At 46.1% G+C, this 19,025-nt stretch overlaps 1 protein-coding gene across 2 annotated transcripts; it reads left to right on the top strand.

Annotated features, from left to right (window-relative positions):
- The first annotated feature begins 1,721 nt into the window (after nt 1-1,721).
- Nucleotides 1,722-17,824, top strand: POPDC2 (popeye domain containing 2). Of its 2 annotated transcripts, XM_060099900.1 has the most exons (4): nt 1,722-2,212; nt 6,295-6,403; nt 12,236-12,647; nt 17,739-17,824. In XM_060099900.1, exons 1-4 carry the CDS (start codon nt 1,722-1,724, stop codon nt 17,822-17,824), a joined length of 1,098 nt encoding a protein of 365 aa, XP_059955883.1. The 2 variants fall into 2 exon arrangements, with proteins under 2 accessions (XP_059955883.1, XP_059955882.1); XM_060099899.1 differs by lacking the exon at nt 17,739-17,824 and having other exon boundaries at nt 12,236-12,745.
- Nucleotides 17,825-19,025: the final 1,201 nt, after the last annotated feature.

Raw genomic sequence — 19,025 nt, 5'->3', positions numbered from 1 at the left:
GGAGTGGAGTTAGGAGTCATGGATCTGGTCCTGTATTTCCACTAACTGTGCCAACTACTTGGGACACAGCAATAAGTCAGACAGATGAGATCAAATCCTGCCTCTGGGACTTCCCTGGTGGCGCAGTGGTTAAGAATCTGCCTGCCAATACAGGGGACACGGGTTCGAGCCCTGGTCTGGGAAGATCCCACATGCCGCGGAGCAACTAGGGCCGTGCACCACAACTACTGAAGCCCGTACGCCTAGAGCCCGTGAGCCACAACTACTGAGCTCAAGTGTCACAACTACTGAGCCTGCGCTCTAGACCCCACGTGCCACAATTACTGAAGCCCACGTGCCTAGAAGCCCGTGCTCCACAATGAGAGCCCACGCACCGCAACAGAGTAGTCCCTGCTCACCGCAACTAGAGAAAGCCCGCACGCAGCAACAAAATTCCAATGCAACCAAAAATAAATAAATAAATAAATTTATATTAAAAAAAAAAATCCTGCCTCTGTCACTTACTACCTGTGGGAACTTGTTACCTCTCTAAACCTCAGTTTCTTTCAGATGTAGAAGGAGGATAATATTTATTTGGAGTGGTTGTGTGATGACTAAATCATGCGTATGAAAAATACCTAATCTACGTCTGCCATTTTGTAGGTGTTCAATAGGTGATGGTTATTATAATTTGCCAACATTGGGGTGAGTGGGGTGATGGTCTGAGCAATGTATTACCATTGTATTAACTATTACTAGATCCACATACACGCAGGAGAAAGTCAGAATTCAAAAAGCTGCTTTGCATAGCTAATTTTGTTTAATGGTTGTCAAATAAATGCCTATTTCAAATAAAGTCATATTTCCAACGTGACTTCATAAAGGCTTTCAAGGGGTTTTCCACTTCTCACTGTTAGGATTTTTTCTGATAATAGTCCCATACTTTCCGACCTTGAAGTGTCCTCCTACCTCAGGAGAGCCCCCAGCCCTCCCAGAGGGGGCTCTGGACAGTGACCTGCCTGAGGTGTGACAGTAAATTCTGTGCTCACTTTCCCTTTGTCCACCCCCTCACACACACACACACACACACACACACACACACTCACACTCACTTGCCTCTTTTGCCCCAGGTCTTATCTTGTCCTCTGGGGAGGTATGTTAAGTGCTCTTCCAGCCTGCCTGTGTGCCTGGCCTGTTTTTTCTCACTGACAGTACCTCTTGGATTCCAATTCCAAACATGGTATCCGTCTGGGGTCACCCTTTCTTCCGGTGCCAAGAGAGATGCATTCCAAATGGTGCACAAATGTGCCTCCCGTGCTGGGCTCTCCTCATTCTGTTTGGAGACAACAGAAAGCAGGATGTGGCTGCTTTTTTATCCCTCACTGCTGAAGTTTTCAGCCCCATAGTCCTATCTTTTCCTCAGGACAATTTAGGTTTCCTGCCAAGAGCCAAATGTGAAGACTGTCCTAAGAAACTTGGAGCCGTGGACGCTCGTCAGAGCTCTGCGGGGAGGGCCAGAGCCTTGCTGAGGGAAAGAGAAAGAAAGGTTTTCAGTTCTCCATGAAGTGTATTATGTTCTGCCATTCATTCCCCCAAGCTACTGGAAGCATTCCTCCCAGGAAAGGTGGAGCTGGTGGGGAGAAGCCAATGGTGAGATGACATCTGAGAGGACAGGCTAACCCATTTCCTGAATTTCCCACGTGGGGACAGTCTTAGAGCCCGACAGGCTTTGAGGCCCGAAGATGAGCAGCAACGGCAGCGCAGTGGGCCAGTTCCTCTGGAGCGGGCCGCTGTGCGTTGACTGGAGGCAGGACCAGGAAGGGGCTGTCTACCACCTGGCCACCTGCCTCCTGCTCCTGGGCTTCATGGGGGGCAGCGGGGTGTATGGGTGCTTCTACCTCTTTGGCTTCCTGGGCACAGGCTACCTGTGCTGTGTGCTGTGGGGCTGGTTTGACGCCTGCGGCCTAGACATCGTCCTCTGGAGCGTGCTGCTAGCGACTGCCTGCGTGCTCCAGCTGGCACACCTGGTGTATTGCCTGCGCGAGGACACCCTCCCCGAGGAGTTCGAGCTCCTCTACAAGACGCTGTGCCTGCCCCTGCAGGTACCCCTGCCAGCGTACAAGGAGATCGTTCGCTGCTGTGAGGAGCAAGTCTTGACTCTGGACACGGAGCAGACCTACGCCGTGGAGGGCGAGACGCCCATCGACCGCCTGTCCCTGCTGCTTTCTGGCCGGTAAGCTGCTCAGTCAATGCCCAGCATTTCTTCCCCACGCCCACACTTCTCATTTCCCAGTGCCTCCCTTTCCATTTCATGTCCCTTCCACTGAGGAAGGATGTGGCAAGTCAAACAAACCAAAATAGATTTTTCTAAGCATGCGCTTGCTTCCCCTTTCTTAGCATTTTCCATGAGGAAACTAGCTCATGAGGCGCCTTGGTTGGCAGGAAGGATTGTGTGTGCTGGGAGGTGTGGGGTGAGTGTTTCTTGAGCCTCGGTCTGAAATGACCACACCACACACACACGCCAGCATGTCATGCCTAAACTGCAGCAGTATCTCTGTAAGCTTTGGAAAACTGGACATTTCAGTAAGACTAATTCATTCCTTCCATATGCATTCAACATTTGCTAAGTGCCAAGTATGTACAAGAAACAGTGCCAAAACAGAGGGGGTTTCCTGTAACCCCTGTTCCCTCCAGGGCATCAAAGATCTTGGGGAATATCCCATACAGATTCTATGGTAAAGCCATTCTTTTTGTCTGTTTGTTTGTTTGCGGTACGCGGGCCTCTCACTGTTGTGGCCTCTCCCGCTGCGGAGCACAGGCTCCGGACGCGCAGCCTCAGCGGCCATGGCTCACGGGCCCAGCCGCTCCGCGGCATGTGGGATCTTCCCGGACCGGTGCACGGACCCGTGTCCCCTGCATCGGCAGGTGGACTCTCAACCACTGCGCCACCAGGGAAGCCCTGGTAAAGCCATTCTGTATATACCCAGGTATGGAGCAGGAATACCCCTTGTCCACTTTTCCACTTCCAATTGTTCTATTGAGCTTCTTACAGACGAAGAAGTAAAGTGCTATAAACCTGCGGGCCAGACAGTGAGGGAGGAGTAGTGTTGCCCACGTGTATCTCTTTGAGTATATGGTGGAGACACCTGGCTGACACCTTTTAAGGAGGCTGACAGTCAGACCTTAACAGAAATGGGCTTTGTCAGGATTACCGTATGCCTGGTCAGGCTGCATGCAAGCATTGGCCATTGACTGATCTCTTCTGCACAAATATACCATGGAGCTCTGTGCTGCACAGTTGGTAGGAAATTGTGACTTCTTTGAAATATTGCCCTAGTGGGACTTGTATGTGGAGCTAAGCATCTGACAGTAAGCATCTTAACCTGGTATGTACTTGGGCTGGCTCTGTGGAAAGCAAGTAGAGTATTTCAAAAGCTTTGTCCTTAATTTCCTCTTTCCTGCTTTCTTGAGACCAGGAGAATGTGGTAGAAGGACAAGAAAGTAATCAGAAGGGTCTGATTCCAAAAAAAAAAAGAAAGAAACCAGATAAGCCCGCCAGCCATAGTGGGGAAAGAAAGGAGTTTGACATTGATGATGATGGTACTACAACAACTACTGCTACTAGTAATAATATGCATTTATGTATTAATGTATAGAATCAACGTGTGATGTATACATGTTTTTATTTTGTTTGGAGTCTGAGGTCCTGGGTTGAATGAGCTATGAGGTTTTGTGATGTTTCATTTCATTTATGGGTGAAATGAAAATAAACCATACATCAGGGTTATTGTATGGTTCAGGTATCTTTTATATAATGGATTTACCATGAACTTGTAGAAGACCACGTCCCTGTGAAGAGGAGAGGGGGCCTTGCCCTCTCAGTGTGGCTTTTCCTATTATACTTAGCATCCAAAACCTGAGTCAAAAATTAGACAATTTTGATATTTTTCTTGCTTTGCAAGGTTTGGAGTAAGAGTTTTGTTTTGAGATCTTTCAACATCATCCTGTCTCAACTTTGCTAAGTTGGAGCTGGGGAAAGGGGCTTCTAGTCTATATGACCAGGCTCCAGTTTTAAAGGAGAATCATCGTACCTTTGGCTGGTGAGGTACCAAACACCTCAAAGCAGCAGACAAGAACTCCATGTCAAGAAATGGAGGCTTCTTGTGGAGACCTCCCCAGTTCATGTGTGCAGACTCTCATCTGGAGCGCTTTGCTGAAATCTCAGACGTTCTTTTTGTTTTATTTTCATAAGGCAATCAATCCCTTTCAAGACTCAGAAAGGCAAAGTGACCTCCTCAAAGTTCATCACCCTGTTAAGCTGTGCTTACTGTTGGAGATTTTCTCTCATATACAATCCCAAGTATGAACTCCTGAAGAGGCAACTAACTGTCTAAGCTCTTCTTGGAGGATGAAATTACCTGATGTCCAGGAGATCAAGAAGGAAGAGGAGACTCAAACTACAAAGGATACAATATACAATGTGAATGGCTTCAAGGAGTCATGCAGGCTCATTAGATGTTACTCACAGTCTAAAATCTTGTCCCTCCTCAGTGGCTTGCTTGGGTGTCCAGATTCCTTGCCTGGGGAGAGGACAGGAGGATCTGATGTGTGTGGCAGCAACCTCATTTCCTTCCTGTTGTCTTTCTTCCTTTGTTAGAGAAGCTTTTCTTTGAGGTTTTGGTCCCATTTATGGTGACACAGTGAGTTCATTTGTTTGATCATTCCTTCCTTCTTCCTTTCCTTTCTCCCTTCCTTCCTCCCTCCCCTTTTCCAAAAATATTTATGAAGAGGGCTAGGGACTAGGGATCTTGTGTTAAAAAAGGAAAAATAGGGCTTCCCTGGTGGCGCAGTGGTTGAGAGTCCGCCTGCCGATGCAGGGGACACGGGTTCGTGCCCCGGTCCAGGAAGATCCCACGTGCCACGGAGTGGCTGGGCCCGTGAGCCATGGCCGCTGAGCCTGCGCGTCCAGAGCCTGTGCTCCGCAGCGGGAGAGGCCACCACAGTGAGAGGCCTGCGTACTGCAAAAAAAGAAAAAAAAGAAATATATTTTTCTTGTACTCACAGTGTATGAAGAGAGGCACTAATTCATGTTTGACATAGTGGTGAATAACAGACATAGTATTTCCAAGGAGAAAGGCAAAGTGCAATGAGAGCATTTAAGCAGTGGACCTAACTTTCCTGGGGCAGCCAGACAAGACTTCCTGGAGGAAGGAATGTTTAAGCTGAGGCCTGAGGAGAAGGTGGGGATTGGGAAGAGAGGCAGCTGGAGGGGAGAGAATATGTGAAGACTGTGAGGTAGGAGAACGCGGCACTTCATCTTTCCTTGTATCCTTTCATTACTCAGGGAAGTTCTGATGGCTATCTACACATATTGATAGGTCTTGTAGGAGCAGGTGCGTTTCTGCCATCAGAGAGTGTAGGTTGACACCACATCCTGGGCTTGGTTTGAGACCTACGTCCCCTTCTGTCTTCCATCTTTAGGTTGTCAGATAACACGCAATGATCTATTAATTGATGGTGGTCTTTGGTAATTTGCACACACACATATATGTCTAGGCATTCACTAGGAGCAAGGTGTGGAGTGCTAATATCCCCTTGGCCAAAACGTAATCACATGGCTCTACCTCGCGGCAAGGGGGGTAGGGAAATGTAGTTTAGCCGGGCAGCCATGAACCCAGCTAAAATTCCTAATATGGAGGAAGGGAAAAGCAGATATTGGAAAACAGAATTCCACACTGGATTTCTCAGATCTCCATCCCCATTCTGATCTGCTTCTCAATATCCTATTCATCCTTCAAAACTAAGCTCAAATATCATCTTTGAGAAGTCTGCCACTTGGAGAGAACTAAGATCTCTCCGTCTTCTAGTCTCCTGTCCCACAGTAGCACATGCTGACTTACAGCCAGTTATTTATGTACCTGTGACTTCCACTAAATTGTGACGTCTTCAAAGGCAAGGATCAGATCATCTCCACATTCCCAGATTTCCAGGAACACAGAAGGTGCTCCATACATAATTGTTTAGCCAATAAAGCTCCAGAAAAAGTGGAACAGTAGCTCCTTCCAAATGGACAGGATGTACCTTAGAGATCTTTTTGATCTGCCCCCTCTGCCTGATAGAGGAACCTTCTTTCCCAGTATAACTCACTTTAGAGGAGAGGTTGAGGCTGACACTCTGAGTTTTCTGGGGAAAAGAGGAAAAAGCCCATACTGGACCCTAATCATTTTCCACTTTTTAACATGTAACTTAGACTTCAGAGAGGATTTGGGTAGCCACTTCCCTTTTCCCACACAGTCTCTTCTCTCCCTTTGCCAGGGTTCGTGTGAGCCAGGACGGGCAGTTTCTGCACTACATCTTTCCTTACCAGTTCATGGACTCTCCCGAGTGGGAATCGCTACATCCCTCTGCGGAGGGGGTCTTCCAGGTAATAGGGAGCCCCATGGCAGCACCACCCCAAGACCATCCCACTGTAACCCAGCAATATCCCTGCCTCCATCTTTCCCCTCTTACATCTGTCATTTGAACCACTGCCAATATGGTGCTTGGGGTGGGAGCACTCTCCTCCTGTGGAAAAAGTGCCTGGCAGAGGAAGGGTGGGGTAGGGAGGTGCAGACCCCTGAAAGGGGGGCTATGTCACTCCTATGCCTAAAACTCTTCCAGAAGACCCCAGTGACCACAAGATAAAAGCCCACACTCCTTAGGGAGTAACTTAAGACCTTTAGTGACAACCAGCCACATCTCCAGCCCCTTCCTTCCTCACAGTTCCTGCTCATACCAGCCCTACGGAACTACTAGTTCTTCCCTAAACACACCACATTGTTTTGCAATGGCCATGTCTTGGCTCCTACTGTCGGTTCTATCTGAAATGCACTTTCCTCATCCAGAGGAGGCTACGGCATCTCACTTCCTCTGAGGCCTGCCCAGGCTGACCTCACCAGCTTCCCCCCCCACCCTGCCCCCACACCACCTACGTGCCTCTTCTATTCCTTTTACCATGCTGACTGCGCACATGTCTCTAACGATTTGGTTTCCTTTCTGTCTTTTGCATAGTAAACTCCTTGAGGTAGAAATCTGGGCTCTCCTCTCCATCTTCAGGCTCCTTGTGCACAGTAGTAGGTGTTCAGTAAAGGTTCACTGAACTGGCTTGGCAGTGGGCAGTTGGTGTCTCAGGGCTCCAGAGGACATCACATACACACTCCAAGTTCAGGGCCTGGCTGCTAGAGCCCTCCTCTCTTCTCTGCCAGTCCTTCAGATTTCAGTTACCTTCTTTGTAGTTCTCACCTACTGAATGGCTAGCACGTGGCAGGCACTACCTATTTTATTGCCTTATTGATTCTCACAACCGTCCATTAACATGTTTAACAGATGAAGGAACTAAGGCTTAGAAACCTTAAGTAATTTGCCCAAGGTCTTCATCTAGAAAGTGGCAAAGCCAAGTGGCCTGACACCACTATTTCTATTCTTTTTTAAAATGGGAGGATTACCAGGAGAGTGGAGTTTACACATACCCACCATTATAGGGACTCCTCTGTCCAGATAGTTTGCCAGTACTGGGTTCCCTGTGTCTCCTACCAGTTCTATCAGGGAGTCCCCTCAGGCGAGCATTCGAGCCAACCCCAGAATAGACACATGCCAGTCAGTGCCACCTGGCTGGGCCTGCTTCCGCCCCACCCTGACTCCTGACTCTGTGAGGACAGAGCCTGAGAGGCAATCCTGATCCCACTGCCTAGACCACCAGCCACAGATCCCCTCTGAACGTGCCTCACCCACCACACACTCACGTCCTCTCCAAGCCACCCAGCAGTCTCCTTTGAGAACCCTCCCAGGACCATAAGAACCTTCAGGAGGCCTGAGTCAGGTCCTGAGCCAGCCAGACCAGGCTCTGTTTCTGACACTGAAACTGAGAAACAGGTGGTGGATAAGCCGGGCGTCCTCCCCTAAGTTATGCTTGAAAGGAAGGGCTGTGACCGCAGATGGCCTCTCAGTCATCTGAGAGGGATGTAGGGACTGTCGTATTTCTCCCATTTGTATTTTTAGCATGCTTCCCCATTGGGAGCAATGAGATCCACATATTTGCTCTTGGCTCTGTGAAGTCCCATTTCCTCTTTGCAAATGTCAAGTGTTGTCTCGGGTTGTAGTTCATCTTGTCCTTGCCTTTGCAATTGCATAGTCTTTGTTGACTAACAGGGAATCCACAGTGACTGAATCATAATACTTACTAAGTTTACCACAAGGGAATCAACATTCCATCACACCTCTCAAGAATTCAATTAAGAATTTATTGACTGTTAAGCACTGTGACCCTCTCATTAGTCACCAAGAACATAGCATGGGAGGGATCACACAAAAATCAGCATTATTTCTCCAACTTGCATCACGTTTTACTAGACCCAAGGTCTCTTTACGTACGTCAGCTTATTTAATCCATTCAACCAGCTTCAAAGGTGAAGATTAAAGAAAGAGCTGGTCAAAACTTTATTACAGGGGCTTCCCTGGTGGTGCAGTGGTTGAGAATCTGCCTGCCAATGCAGGGGACATGGGTTCGAGCCCTGGTCTGGGAAGATCCCACATGCCGCGGAGCAGCTAGCCCCGTGAGCCACAATTACTGAGCCTGCGCGTCTGGAGCCTGTGCTCCGCAACAAGAGGCCGCGGTAGTGAGAGGCCCGCGCACCGTGATGAGGAGTGGCCCCCGCTCGCCGCAACTAGAGAAAGCCCTCGCACAGAAATGAAGACCCAACACAGCCATAAATAAATAAATTAAATTAAATAAAAAAATACACACACCTTAAAAAAAAAAAACTTTATTACAGACATGTGCATGTGTATGTGGGAATCAGTCAAACCATTGGTTTCCTGAAGACTTTTAGGAAGGATTTTACATAGGACATGAGAAAATGACATCAAGTTGTTTTGCAACATACAAGATTGGTAGTCTTCACCTGATTTCATTCATTCACTTCCGTAGTATTTATTGAGCAGTTATTGTAACCTGGGCACTATCTTTTTTTTTTCTTTTTGGCCATGCCATGTGGCATGTGGGATCTTAGTTCCCCAACCAGGGATTGAACCTGTGCCCCCTGCAGTGGAAGCGCAGAGTCCTAACCACTGGACCGCCAGGGAATTCTCACCTGGGCACTATTAAAGGTGCTCGGAATATATCAGTCAACAGAACAGATGAAGGTCCCTGCCTTCATGCTATTTACATTCTAGTAGGGGAGACAAAAAATAAGCCATAGACATAATGAATAAGTAAATTATGTAATATGTTAAAAGATAATAACTTCTAGTAAAAAAAAAATAGAGTAGTGTAATTAAGGGAGAGACATAGTTGACCCTTGCACAACACAGGAGGTAGCGGCGCCAACCCTTCACGCAGTAGAAAATCCACGTATAATTTATAGTCCAACTGCCAAATATATGTTCCCCCATATCTGGGGTTCCACATCCTCAGATTCAACCAACCGGCCGATGTGTAGTACTTTAGTATTTACGATTAAAAAAAATCCCCATTTAAACGGACACACGCAGTTCAAACCCGTGTTGCTCAAGGGTCAACGTAGTTGCAATTTTAAATGGGGTGTTCATGGAAGTCTTTGTTGAATGGGCGACATTTGAGCAAAGACCTGAAGTGATTGGTAGTGTGAGCTCTGAGAATATCAGGGGGAACAGCATACTAGATAGAGGCAAAAGCTGGGTGGTGGGAAGGACTAGCATGTTTGAGGTTCAGAAGGGAGGTCAATGTGGCTGGAACAGAGAGAGGGAGGGGAGAGAATAGTAGGAGAGGAAGTCAGAGAGGTGATATGGAGCCACATCGTCTAGGGCCAGAGAGTATATTTTCTAGATAGAGACAAAAGGATTCCCTAACGCATCGGATGTAGTGCATGAGAGAAAGAGCATTAAGAAAACCTCTAAGACTTTTGACCTGAGCAACTGGAAGGATGGAGCTGCTATCAACTGAGATAAGGAAGGCTACGATAGTATCATCTTTGTGAGAAGAGAGGAAGTCCAGTTTGGGGAGTGTTAGATTTGTGTCATCTATGGACATTTAAACAGAGACACTGCATAGGCAGTTGCATATTTGAGTCTGGAATTAAGGAACAAGGTCTGAGCTTGAGACATAAATCTGGAAGTCATAGCACACAGATGATATTTAAAGCCATTGAATCAGACAAGATCACCAAGTGAGTGCGTGTAGACAGAAAGGGGGTTCAAGAATCCATTAACCCTGGGATACTCTAGTGTTTAGAATTTGGAGGGGAAAAGAGGAAGCAGCAAAGGAAGCTGAAAGGGACCAATCAGGAGATTATACCAGGAGAGTATGGCATCCTGGGAACCAAGTAAAGAGTATCAAAGAGGAGAGACTGAAAGCTATTGAAACTGATTGTCAGACTCAGCAATGTAGAGGTCATTGGTGGACCACTGGGGCAAAGCCTTGCTGGCTGAAGAGAGAGTGCAAGAGGAATTGGTAACAGCAAGTATAGACAACTTTTTCATGGAGCTTTGCTGAAAAGGAGAGCAAATCAATGGAGTGTTAGCTAGTCAAGGAAGTGAAGTGAAGAAAAAGGATTTTAATTTTAAAATTTTGATTCATTTTAAGATGGAAGAAGTAACAGCATGTTCACAAGAATGCCCACGGTCTCTGTGTTCAGCTTTGAGGACGCTGCTTGCATCCAGATTAGCTCTTACGCACACCCACTTCACGTGCAGCACACTTATTTCTTGTTTGGGAATTGTTACTAAGTACATCGAAAGTACAGGTTATGGCAGATGTGACAATTACTTGCTGAACCAAATTAGTAATGGATGGATTGTGAGTAATAATTCTTTCGCATGAGGCAACAAACCCAGAGAGATTAAGCAATTCATCTGATGTCACACAGCTAGTAAAGTGGTAAAGCCAGAACTTGAAACTGGTTTCTGGTCTTGATGAGTTAATTTAGAGCCCTGACTTCAGTGCTGATGATTGAGGGGAGGGGAGGGGGAATTCTGGAGGCAAAGAAGTAAAAGGATTTTATATGATCTCTAACAAAGAATGTTTGGAAAGCCAACCCTACCTTTAATGAGACGACCCACATAAAGGATTTAACACAACGCCAACATGTGGTCGCCTCTCAGTAAATGTCAGCTGCTATCCTCCTCCTCCTCATTTCCACTGTCTCGATTCACAAATCTTCATCTTGAGCTCTGCCAAACTGCTCACGTTTAAAGTATTATGGCCAGAGTATAAAGAATTGTGTGATTCCACACCCTTTTCCTTTACTATCCTAAGCATGTCTTCATCTGAAACCTAGCTTTACCATCATTGTTTTAACAAAGTTTATCAAGCGCCTACTCTGTGCTGGGCACACGTTATTGACCCTGCAAGTGTAACTTAGCTTTGTATCATGGGCACATAGCGAGTGCCCAGAAATTTCTAGATGTCTAAATAAATGGAGAGTGGGGTGTCCTTCTACTTTGTGCTCTTAAGAGTTCCTCTTGGGACTTCCCTGGAGGTCCAGTGGTTAAGACTCTGTGCTTCCAATGCAGGGGGCACGGGTTTGATCCCTGGTCGGGGAACTAAGATCCCGCATGCCACAAGGTGGCGGCCCCCACCAATCCCAAAAAAAGAGTTCCTCTTCCCCTGTGCCCTTTTGCTGACTTCAGTCATCGGATCCATTTGGTTACTTGTAGGGCCCAAGTCAAGAGCAGCTCATGGGATTGAATCCCAAGCCAGCATTCTGTCCACTGGATGCAGCCTGGCTCTTCTCTCACTGAAATTCTTTCCAACTCTTTTTTGTGTCCCCATTCCAATATATTATCTCTTTTTATCCTTAAAAAAAAACTGTCATCAGCATCCTGACCTTTCTTCCGAGCGCTAGGAGGCCCTTTTTCTCTCCTGTAATCACAGCAGGCTCAGAACCTTCTGCAGCCATTAGTGAGATCAGCCATGGGACACAGAGTAGGAGAGCTGAGGAGACTGGAGGTGGACACTGAGGCTCTAGGAGGTGAGGGCCCAGCGAGTGAAGGGCTGATCTCAGGGCTCCTGACAAGAGCACCCTCCACACACACACACAACCACCCCCCACCCCTGTCGTGTCAGTGCACGCAGTAAACGTCAGTCATAGGACCTCTTCCAGGCAAGGCCATGGAGAGCTACTTCCACAGCTTCTTCAGGAAAAGTGCAGCAGTTTGCCAAGTAAACGCTATATTTCTCTGTGCTAAGCATGGACACATTTTCTAGTTTCAATCTTTACTCTCTGCTCCTGACCCCTCTCAGGTCACTCTGACAGCCGAGACTGAATGTAGCTATATTTCCTGGCCCCGGAAAAGTCTCCACCTCCTTCTGGCCAAACAGCGATACATCTCTCGCCTCTTCTCGGCCCTGCTGGGCTATGACATCTCGGAGAAGCTCTACGCTCTCAATGACAAGCTCTTTGCTAAGTTTGGGCTGCGCTTCGACATCCGTCTCCCCAGCCTCTACCACGTCTTAGGTCCTGCTGCCACAGATGCAGGACCAGAGTCTCAGAAGGATGACAAGGACGTCCGTGAGCCTGCCGCATCCCTCTCTCCTCAGGCCCTGCCCACATCTGTCCAGCAAACACCCCCTAGCTCCCCACCTCCAGCGGCCACCAACCCTCCTGCACCTCCTCCCTGGGTCAGGATGTCCAGGCCCGACAGCAGCGTCCTGGGTGAGGACTCTACCAGTCTGGTGCTGGAGGATTTTGAGGAGGTGTCGGGATCAGAATCGTTCATGGATTATCAGAGTGATGGGGAGTACATGAGGTGAGGGGAGAACTAACATGGGCACAGCTGCCGGGCTCAGGATCCTGTGTAAGTACTCAGAAGGCAGCTGCCACTTTCTTGCCAACAGCTGGCCTTAACTGGGTTTGTAAGGGCAAAAAATCGTTTCATGGAGTCTGTCCTCCCGAGGATTCCCAGAAAGTGGCATTAACCCAACCCTGCAGATAGCAACTCACTCCTGGCGCACGCAAAGCATGAGAGTGTAAAAAAAAAAATTTTTTTAACTCATCCCTTATTAAGTGTGATTGTATTTTTGAAAGTGGGCTGGCTGGTCAACATTTTGAGCAAGTAGATAGGTTGCTAATTTTTTTTGCAAGGTTGTGCTAATAACTAAGGCCACAGCTAAGACTAAAGGGGATATTATTTGTGGCATGCATTTTAAAGGATTTTTTTAAAAGCTGGCATGGTTCTAATTCCTAATGGTTCTTCTTGGCATATAGTCAGCTCTGGAAAGCAGTCATTATTTAGCCTGGATTGGACAGGTACCTCTGTTAACATCGATTATTTCGAAGAGGCTTGTGATTAGAGGCTAATGACTCTGGGAGGAAAATGTCCCCACCTTGCTCTCCTCTGGGCCAGTGGAAAGTGTGTTATTTGCTCAGGCACAGGACTGGACACTGCTGTGACTGAATATTACTATGATAGGGTGACTTTCCCAGAAAACCACACCTGCGGGAGGTAGAGTGGGCGTAATCTGGGTGGGACTAACATGCAGGATTTCCCTCACACCTTAGGAGAGTGTACAAGAAAGTGTGTGCTGAGCAGTTCTGGGTAACTGCTTTCATGTTCCCCCTGGCTGCTCTCACAATGCTGTGTGACTTATCCCTCTAGGACTCCAGCCAACCATGGTGCAAGCCTGGCTTTTCCTGAGGAAAATCCCACTGTTCCCAATTTGGAAGGCATTTCCAAGGTGGGGGAGGGTTAGCTAAGAGATTAATCATTCTTTAGGAAACACTGACTATTTTCCCAAGAAACTAGTTCAGTGAGGAAGGCATTTAGGGTACTTGAGGTAAGTAAGTGAATGTTTGTATATTTTGAAAAGCAAGTCATATAAATAATGAAAGAGGCAAGAGAGGCAAATGATAAAAGGTTAGCTATTTGGTTTCGTACGTGTGGAATTGATAATCTATGGAAGCAGAGTCCTTACAACCAGCGTCTAGCACCCGAGATCCCTTTCTTGACCTCCTCCATTTGTGTTGTCCTCTCCTATTGCCTCCTTCCCACTGTACCCTACTCGCCCACCCCCACCAATGCATATGGATTCTGTCCTGTGGGTCCCTCTCTTTGTCCAACACACCTACCCACCTGCACACACTCTGAACTCATAGCAGCTCCCTGTGTCCTCATGTTCTTCCTGGCTTTCTTCTCTTTTCCCGGCTCCATTTGTTCTCCTCTTTCTCCCTTCCTTCTGACTTCTGCTCAGTCCTTGGTTCCCTCAGTTTGCTGCTCTTAAGAAGAAAAAGGCCTGTTTCTTCTTCTCGGTTAATTTCCCCTCTCCATATTTGTCCTCCATGTCTTCCCCATTTTACTGTTGCTGTTTTTATCTCTCTGTTGCCTTCTTCCCATTTGCCCCACTTCCTATTTTGCTCTGTTTCTTCTTCTTCCTAAGCTGCCTGTATCCCCAACTTAGTTTTTAATCCTGACTCTTCCAAGATCAGTACCTCTCCCTCTGCCTATAAAGAAAACCATTCAAGTGAAAGTGTGAAAATTCCCACCTTTGATGGCTACACACCTTACGCATGAGTTATCCCAAACGTTAAGAGGCAGGCGGGGTTGTAAACAAGAAAGAGACCCACACCGGGAGCCCGAAGTCCTGGCTGCTATGTTTGGCTCTGCTACTGACTGCAAACCACACAACCTCACTGAACCTCACTTTCTTCATGTGAGTGTGTTGGCCCAGCTGGCCCCCAAAGGCCCTCCTGGGTTTATGTGAGAAGGCAAAGGATGTGCTGTTCAGAGGAGGAAAGAGAAGCAGCCAGTCAACAGTATAATGGACACAAGCCCCAGGACATCAGCGTGTCTTCCAGCAAGAACTTGCTGCTGTATTTCTCTATGATTTCTCTTGTGACTTGGGACTGTCCTCCTCCCTCTGCTGGGTGGTAGGTCCTGCTTGACTAGGAGTTCTCTCCATTCTGTACCTGTGAAGAGTCTATCACCTACCACGTGATGACAGTGCAGATGCTTATGTGCAGGGCGGTCACGACTCCATCTCCCAGGTCCTCCACCCTTAATACTATTGCATAATAGGCCTCTTTCCAAATTCAGCCTTTTCTGAGGCTCAAGATGAGAAAACTGCTAACATAACTAACTTTCTAAAGTACTAGTATTTGTAGTATAAAGAGAGTAGGTTTTTAAATGTTCTTTGGCTTAAGTAAGGGAAAAACACATTGTTTACTTCCACAGAGTTTTCAGAACAACTTGAAAATGTGATCAAATCGGCCAAATTTTAGATGGCTTTCAATTTAGTCTGTGATAATGGGATAAGTTAACCCAGAGACCTTTTCCTCGAATTGTGTTTTAGGGTGTTTGGTTTGACTTATTTGCCATCAAACTCCTTTTAGGGTTATTACTGTAATGAATAAGCATAGTCCCTCGTGATTGGTAGCAATTTACTTGTTTCCTTTCTAAAGCAGGGCACAATTCACCATCTAGTCCCTGGCTCTTCAATGACCAAAGTTGTAAGCTCATTGCTACTCATCCCCACCCAGCACTTACATAAGAGGCATGAAGCTGACTGGATTCTGCATTGTCAGGACACAGCTTCATCACACTGACGCCAGCGCTTGTCCCTCATACCAAGCCAATTTAAGACCAACTAAAAATAGTCAGAGGTTCTACTGGAGCTTATTTTTGAAGAGAGCACATTTTTCAGTTTGGTGGTGCCCAGAATTATCCACAATTTGGTGCTACTTTTTTTTAACATGCAAAGCAGTGCTGTTGGATAATGTATTCATGCAGGGTCTTACAGTTAGACCTCAAATTAACCCTGCCTTCACTAGAATCTATCCAGTTAATACTATGAACACACTCCACAATGCTCCACTTGATGTCTTACTTAAAGGAGATGCTCAATGAATGCATCTCTGAAGTGGTCAGTTAAGTCAGATAATGAGTCCATTATCACAAATTAACTGAAAGCTGTCTGAAATTTGGGCCATTTTGCTTATGTTTTCAAGTTGTTCTGAAGACTTTGTGGTTTGAAAGTAAATACTATATATTGTTTCCTTTCTATTATTTAAATAAACAAACAAATGAGAAACAGATTACAACATGGAAGCTAATTATGGTCAAGGAAAGAGGCCAGGACCAGGACAAAATACCAAGGCCAGAGAACCAATTCAACAAACATTCACTGAGTATCCACTGTGTATTTCAGGCACTGTGCCAGGTAATCACATTATGAGTAATCATGAGTAACAGTTGGAAGAATGTAAGATGCTTAATCTGCAAGAGATGGACAAGACTAATACCTTCGAATTTTGAAAAGAAGGGGAATTACAATTTCCCTTAATTTGGTGAAGTTCTTGAGGACAGAAATGAATTAAGGGCTGAAAGCTATAAGGAGAGGATTTTAGCTCAGTATTAACAATGGATTTGCCTCAAGGAGTAGTGAGTTACTCGTCACTGGAAGAATTCAAATAGGGATCAGAAGAAATCTTCTCAGAGGTTTTTTTAAGGTGATTCAAGCTCTGAGAGAAGGATGCCTTAGGTTATTGCTATTAAGGTGCCTTCTAACTCCGTGATGCTATGATTCTGTGATTCTAAGATGTGACTCTAGTCCTGCCAGTTAACCACCTTCCAGAGCAGTTCCTCATCTGCAAAACAGGGCTAGTAGTCTCATAGATAATTAATACCTACTGATAAGTAGATAGGTAGCCTCTGTCTACCTTACCAGGTTGCTGTGGGGAGTAATTGAGATAAAGTACACAAAGGCAATTTGTAAGCTATAAAGCACTAGTTTAACGTATAAGGTATTTTAAAATTCTGTTCTGTATAGAATTATTTAACAAACTCCTCCCCACGCTGCCCCTGCTTCTCTCTTCCGCTCCCTACCCCTCCTCCTCTGAGATACATGATTTCCCATCTTTTTCCTCCAGTCTGGTATTCCAAGGAAGGTAGCAGCTGATAGGATCCCCTGACAACAAAAGGAACAGCAAAAAGGTGGTGATCTAAAGAAAGCACACACTAGCTCCTTGGCCCCTGAATAACTAAGCTATAGCCAGACCTTCACCTGTTTTATTTGCCCAGGAGAGACTGATCACCGTCACACTATATTCAGGCTCTTTCCCTCGAAAGTGGCCGCAAGGTGCTTAGTTAGCTGTCAGTGTTGTTAAATAGCATGTTTCTCCCAGAACCACTAGAAAGCCTCCTGGGGCAGAAGACTTGCCCTTGAAGGTGGCATGGCAGGGCTGCCTGGGGCCTCAGGGTCTGGGTCTCTAGATGGTAGCTCTACTGGACCTGCCAAGGCTCCATGTTCAGGCAGGTAAGTTAGAGGCAGCAGTTCCCTCCCTGCCCTCGGGATCCCAGCAGCCTACCACCAGGGCCCACCCCCAGGTTATTCTTCTACTTCTGTTTTTACAGGCCTCATTTACCTATCCCTCTCTTTGTAAAAATAAAAGACAGGGTTTTATAAAGCTCACCGATTTTCTATGCAGATTTTTGAGAACTCATTCCATAATGTTAGGTAGGATTCTGCATAGGAAGTGTATAGATTCTTCATAGGAAGCAACCGAAGTTGATCTCTTGGTCTCTTCTCCTATAAAATGAGAGGACTGGACTATATAACTTCAAAGCTGACTCACCCTTATATTCTAGAAGGAGATGATTCAAAGATACATCTGCCCCTGTTATGTTAGGCATTGGGTATAGTTAAAATATTGGGAACCGGTAGAGGAAAAAAAGACGTGAAAAGAACCCTGTGAAGTTATGCGAGCTATCTGGAGCCACAGTGCTGAAATCCTTCCCCTGTCTTTCCACAGCTTCTAGAACTCCTCTCCAGAGCTACTCTCAAGTTATGTCCAGGGGACAGGCCCCCTTGGCTCCAACTCTGACTCCTGAACTGTAAGGATCAATGGACCATCCTTTTCTCTGGCCACATTAATCCTCACAGGAAGGTCACTCGTGTGCACACCCTTCTTCTCACCCACTGGAAGGCTCACAGGCAAGGTCGGAGCAGACACAGAAGATGCTAAAGTGCTGCAGCTACACCAAGGCCCCCGAGTGACTTTTAGAACTTTGCCTTCACCAGGCTTCCTTCCCAAAGAAGGCATCCAAAAGTGCAAAAGCACAGATTCTAGCCTTTACTAACTGCGGAACCTCAGGCAAGTCACATAGCCTCTCTGAGTGTCTGTAAAGTGGGGATTATGAAACCCAGTTCACAGGGTTGTGAGGATTCAATGAGTTGATTCAGGTAAAGCACCTAGGACACAGCATGGCACCTAGTAAGCACTCAATAAATCACTCATTTCCTTTCCTTAGGTTGTTTCTTTCAGCGTTCTGCAAGGATCAATGAAGTCGCTATCCAAGAAGTTTTCACTGTTTTTGTCTTGTTTTATTTAAAATTTTTTTTCATTAAGGTTCAACATAGGGAAGTAGAAATTTTAGAACCTAGTTTGCCATTAAGCTTTTAAGTTCAACTTACAAATCTTTCCCTCTATTTATGACCCTAATATTAAACAGTAGTTTTTAGAGGGATTTTTACAAATCTATTTAATTAAATTTCCTTAAACATTTTAAAGTAGACTTACAAATTTAACATAGTCTACTTTATTTTTTCCCCCAAATACTGCCACATGTATTCTGGTTACCTATTGCTGTGTAACATTCATCCCTAAAGCAGTGAGTTAAAATCATCATGATACTTTGTTTTGCTCACAAAAGTGGGGCTTGGCTGGGCTCAGGGGGGGCTGTTTGCACTCAGGGTTTCTTGTGTTGTTGCATTCAGACAGTGACTACAGCCAGAATCACCTCAAAGGCTTCTTCATGCATGTGTCTGGGGCCCAGGCTGGGAAGATTCAAACAGCTGAGGGCTGAAACAGCTGGGAATCCTTGGGTAACCCTTGCTCTCTCAAGAGTTTGTTCATTTTATTGCTGTATAGTGCTCTGTTGTGTGAATATACCACAATCTACTTATCCATTCCACTATTGATAGGTGTTTGGGTAGTTTCTAGCTTGGGGCAATTACGAATAGTGCTACTATGAACATTCTTGAACTTATCTTTTGGTACACATATGTACACATTTGGGGGGTATATACTGGAATTACT

Source organism: Mesoplodon densirostris, chromosome 5, assembly GCF_025265405.1.
Source record: "Mesoplodon densirostris isolate mMesDen1 chromosome 5, mMesDen1 primary haplotype, whole genome shotgun sequence".
Lineage (NCBI taxonomy): Eukaryota > Metazoa > Chordata > Mammalia > Artiodactyla > Ziphiidae > Mesoplodon > Mesoplodon densirostris.
This window is presented reverse-complemented; position numbering and strand designations above follow the sequence as displayed.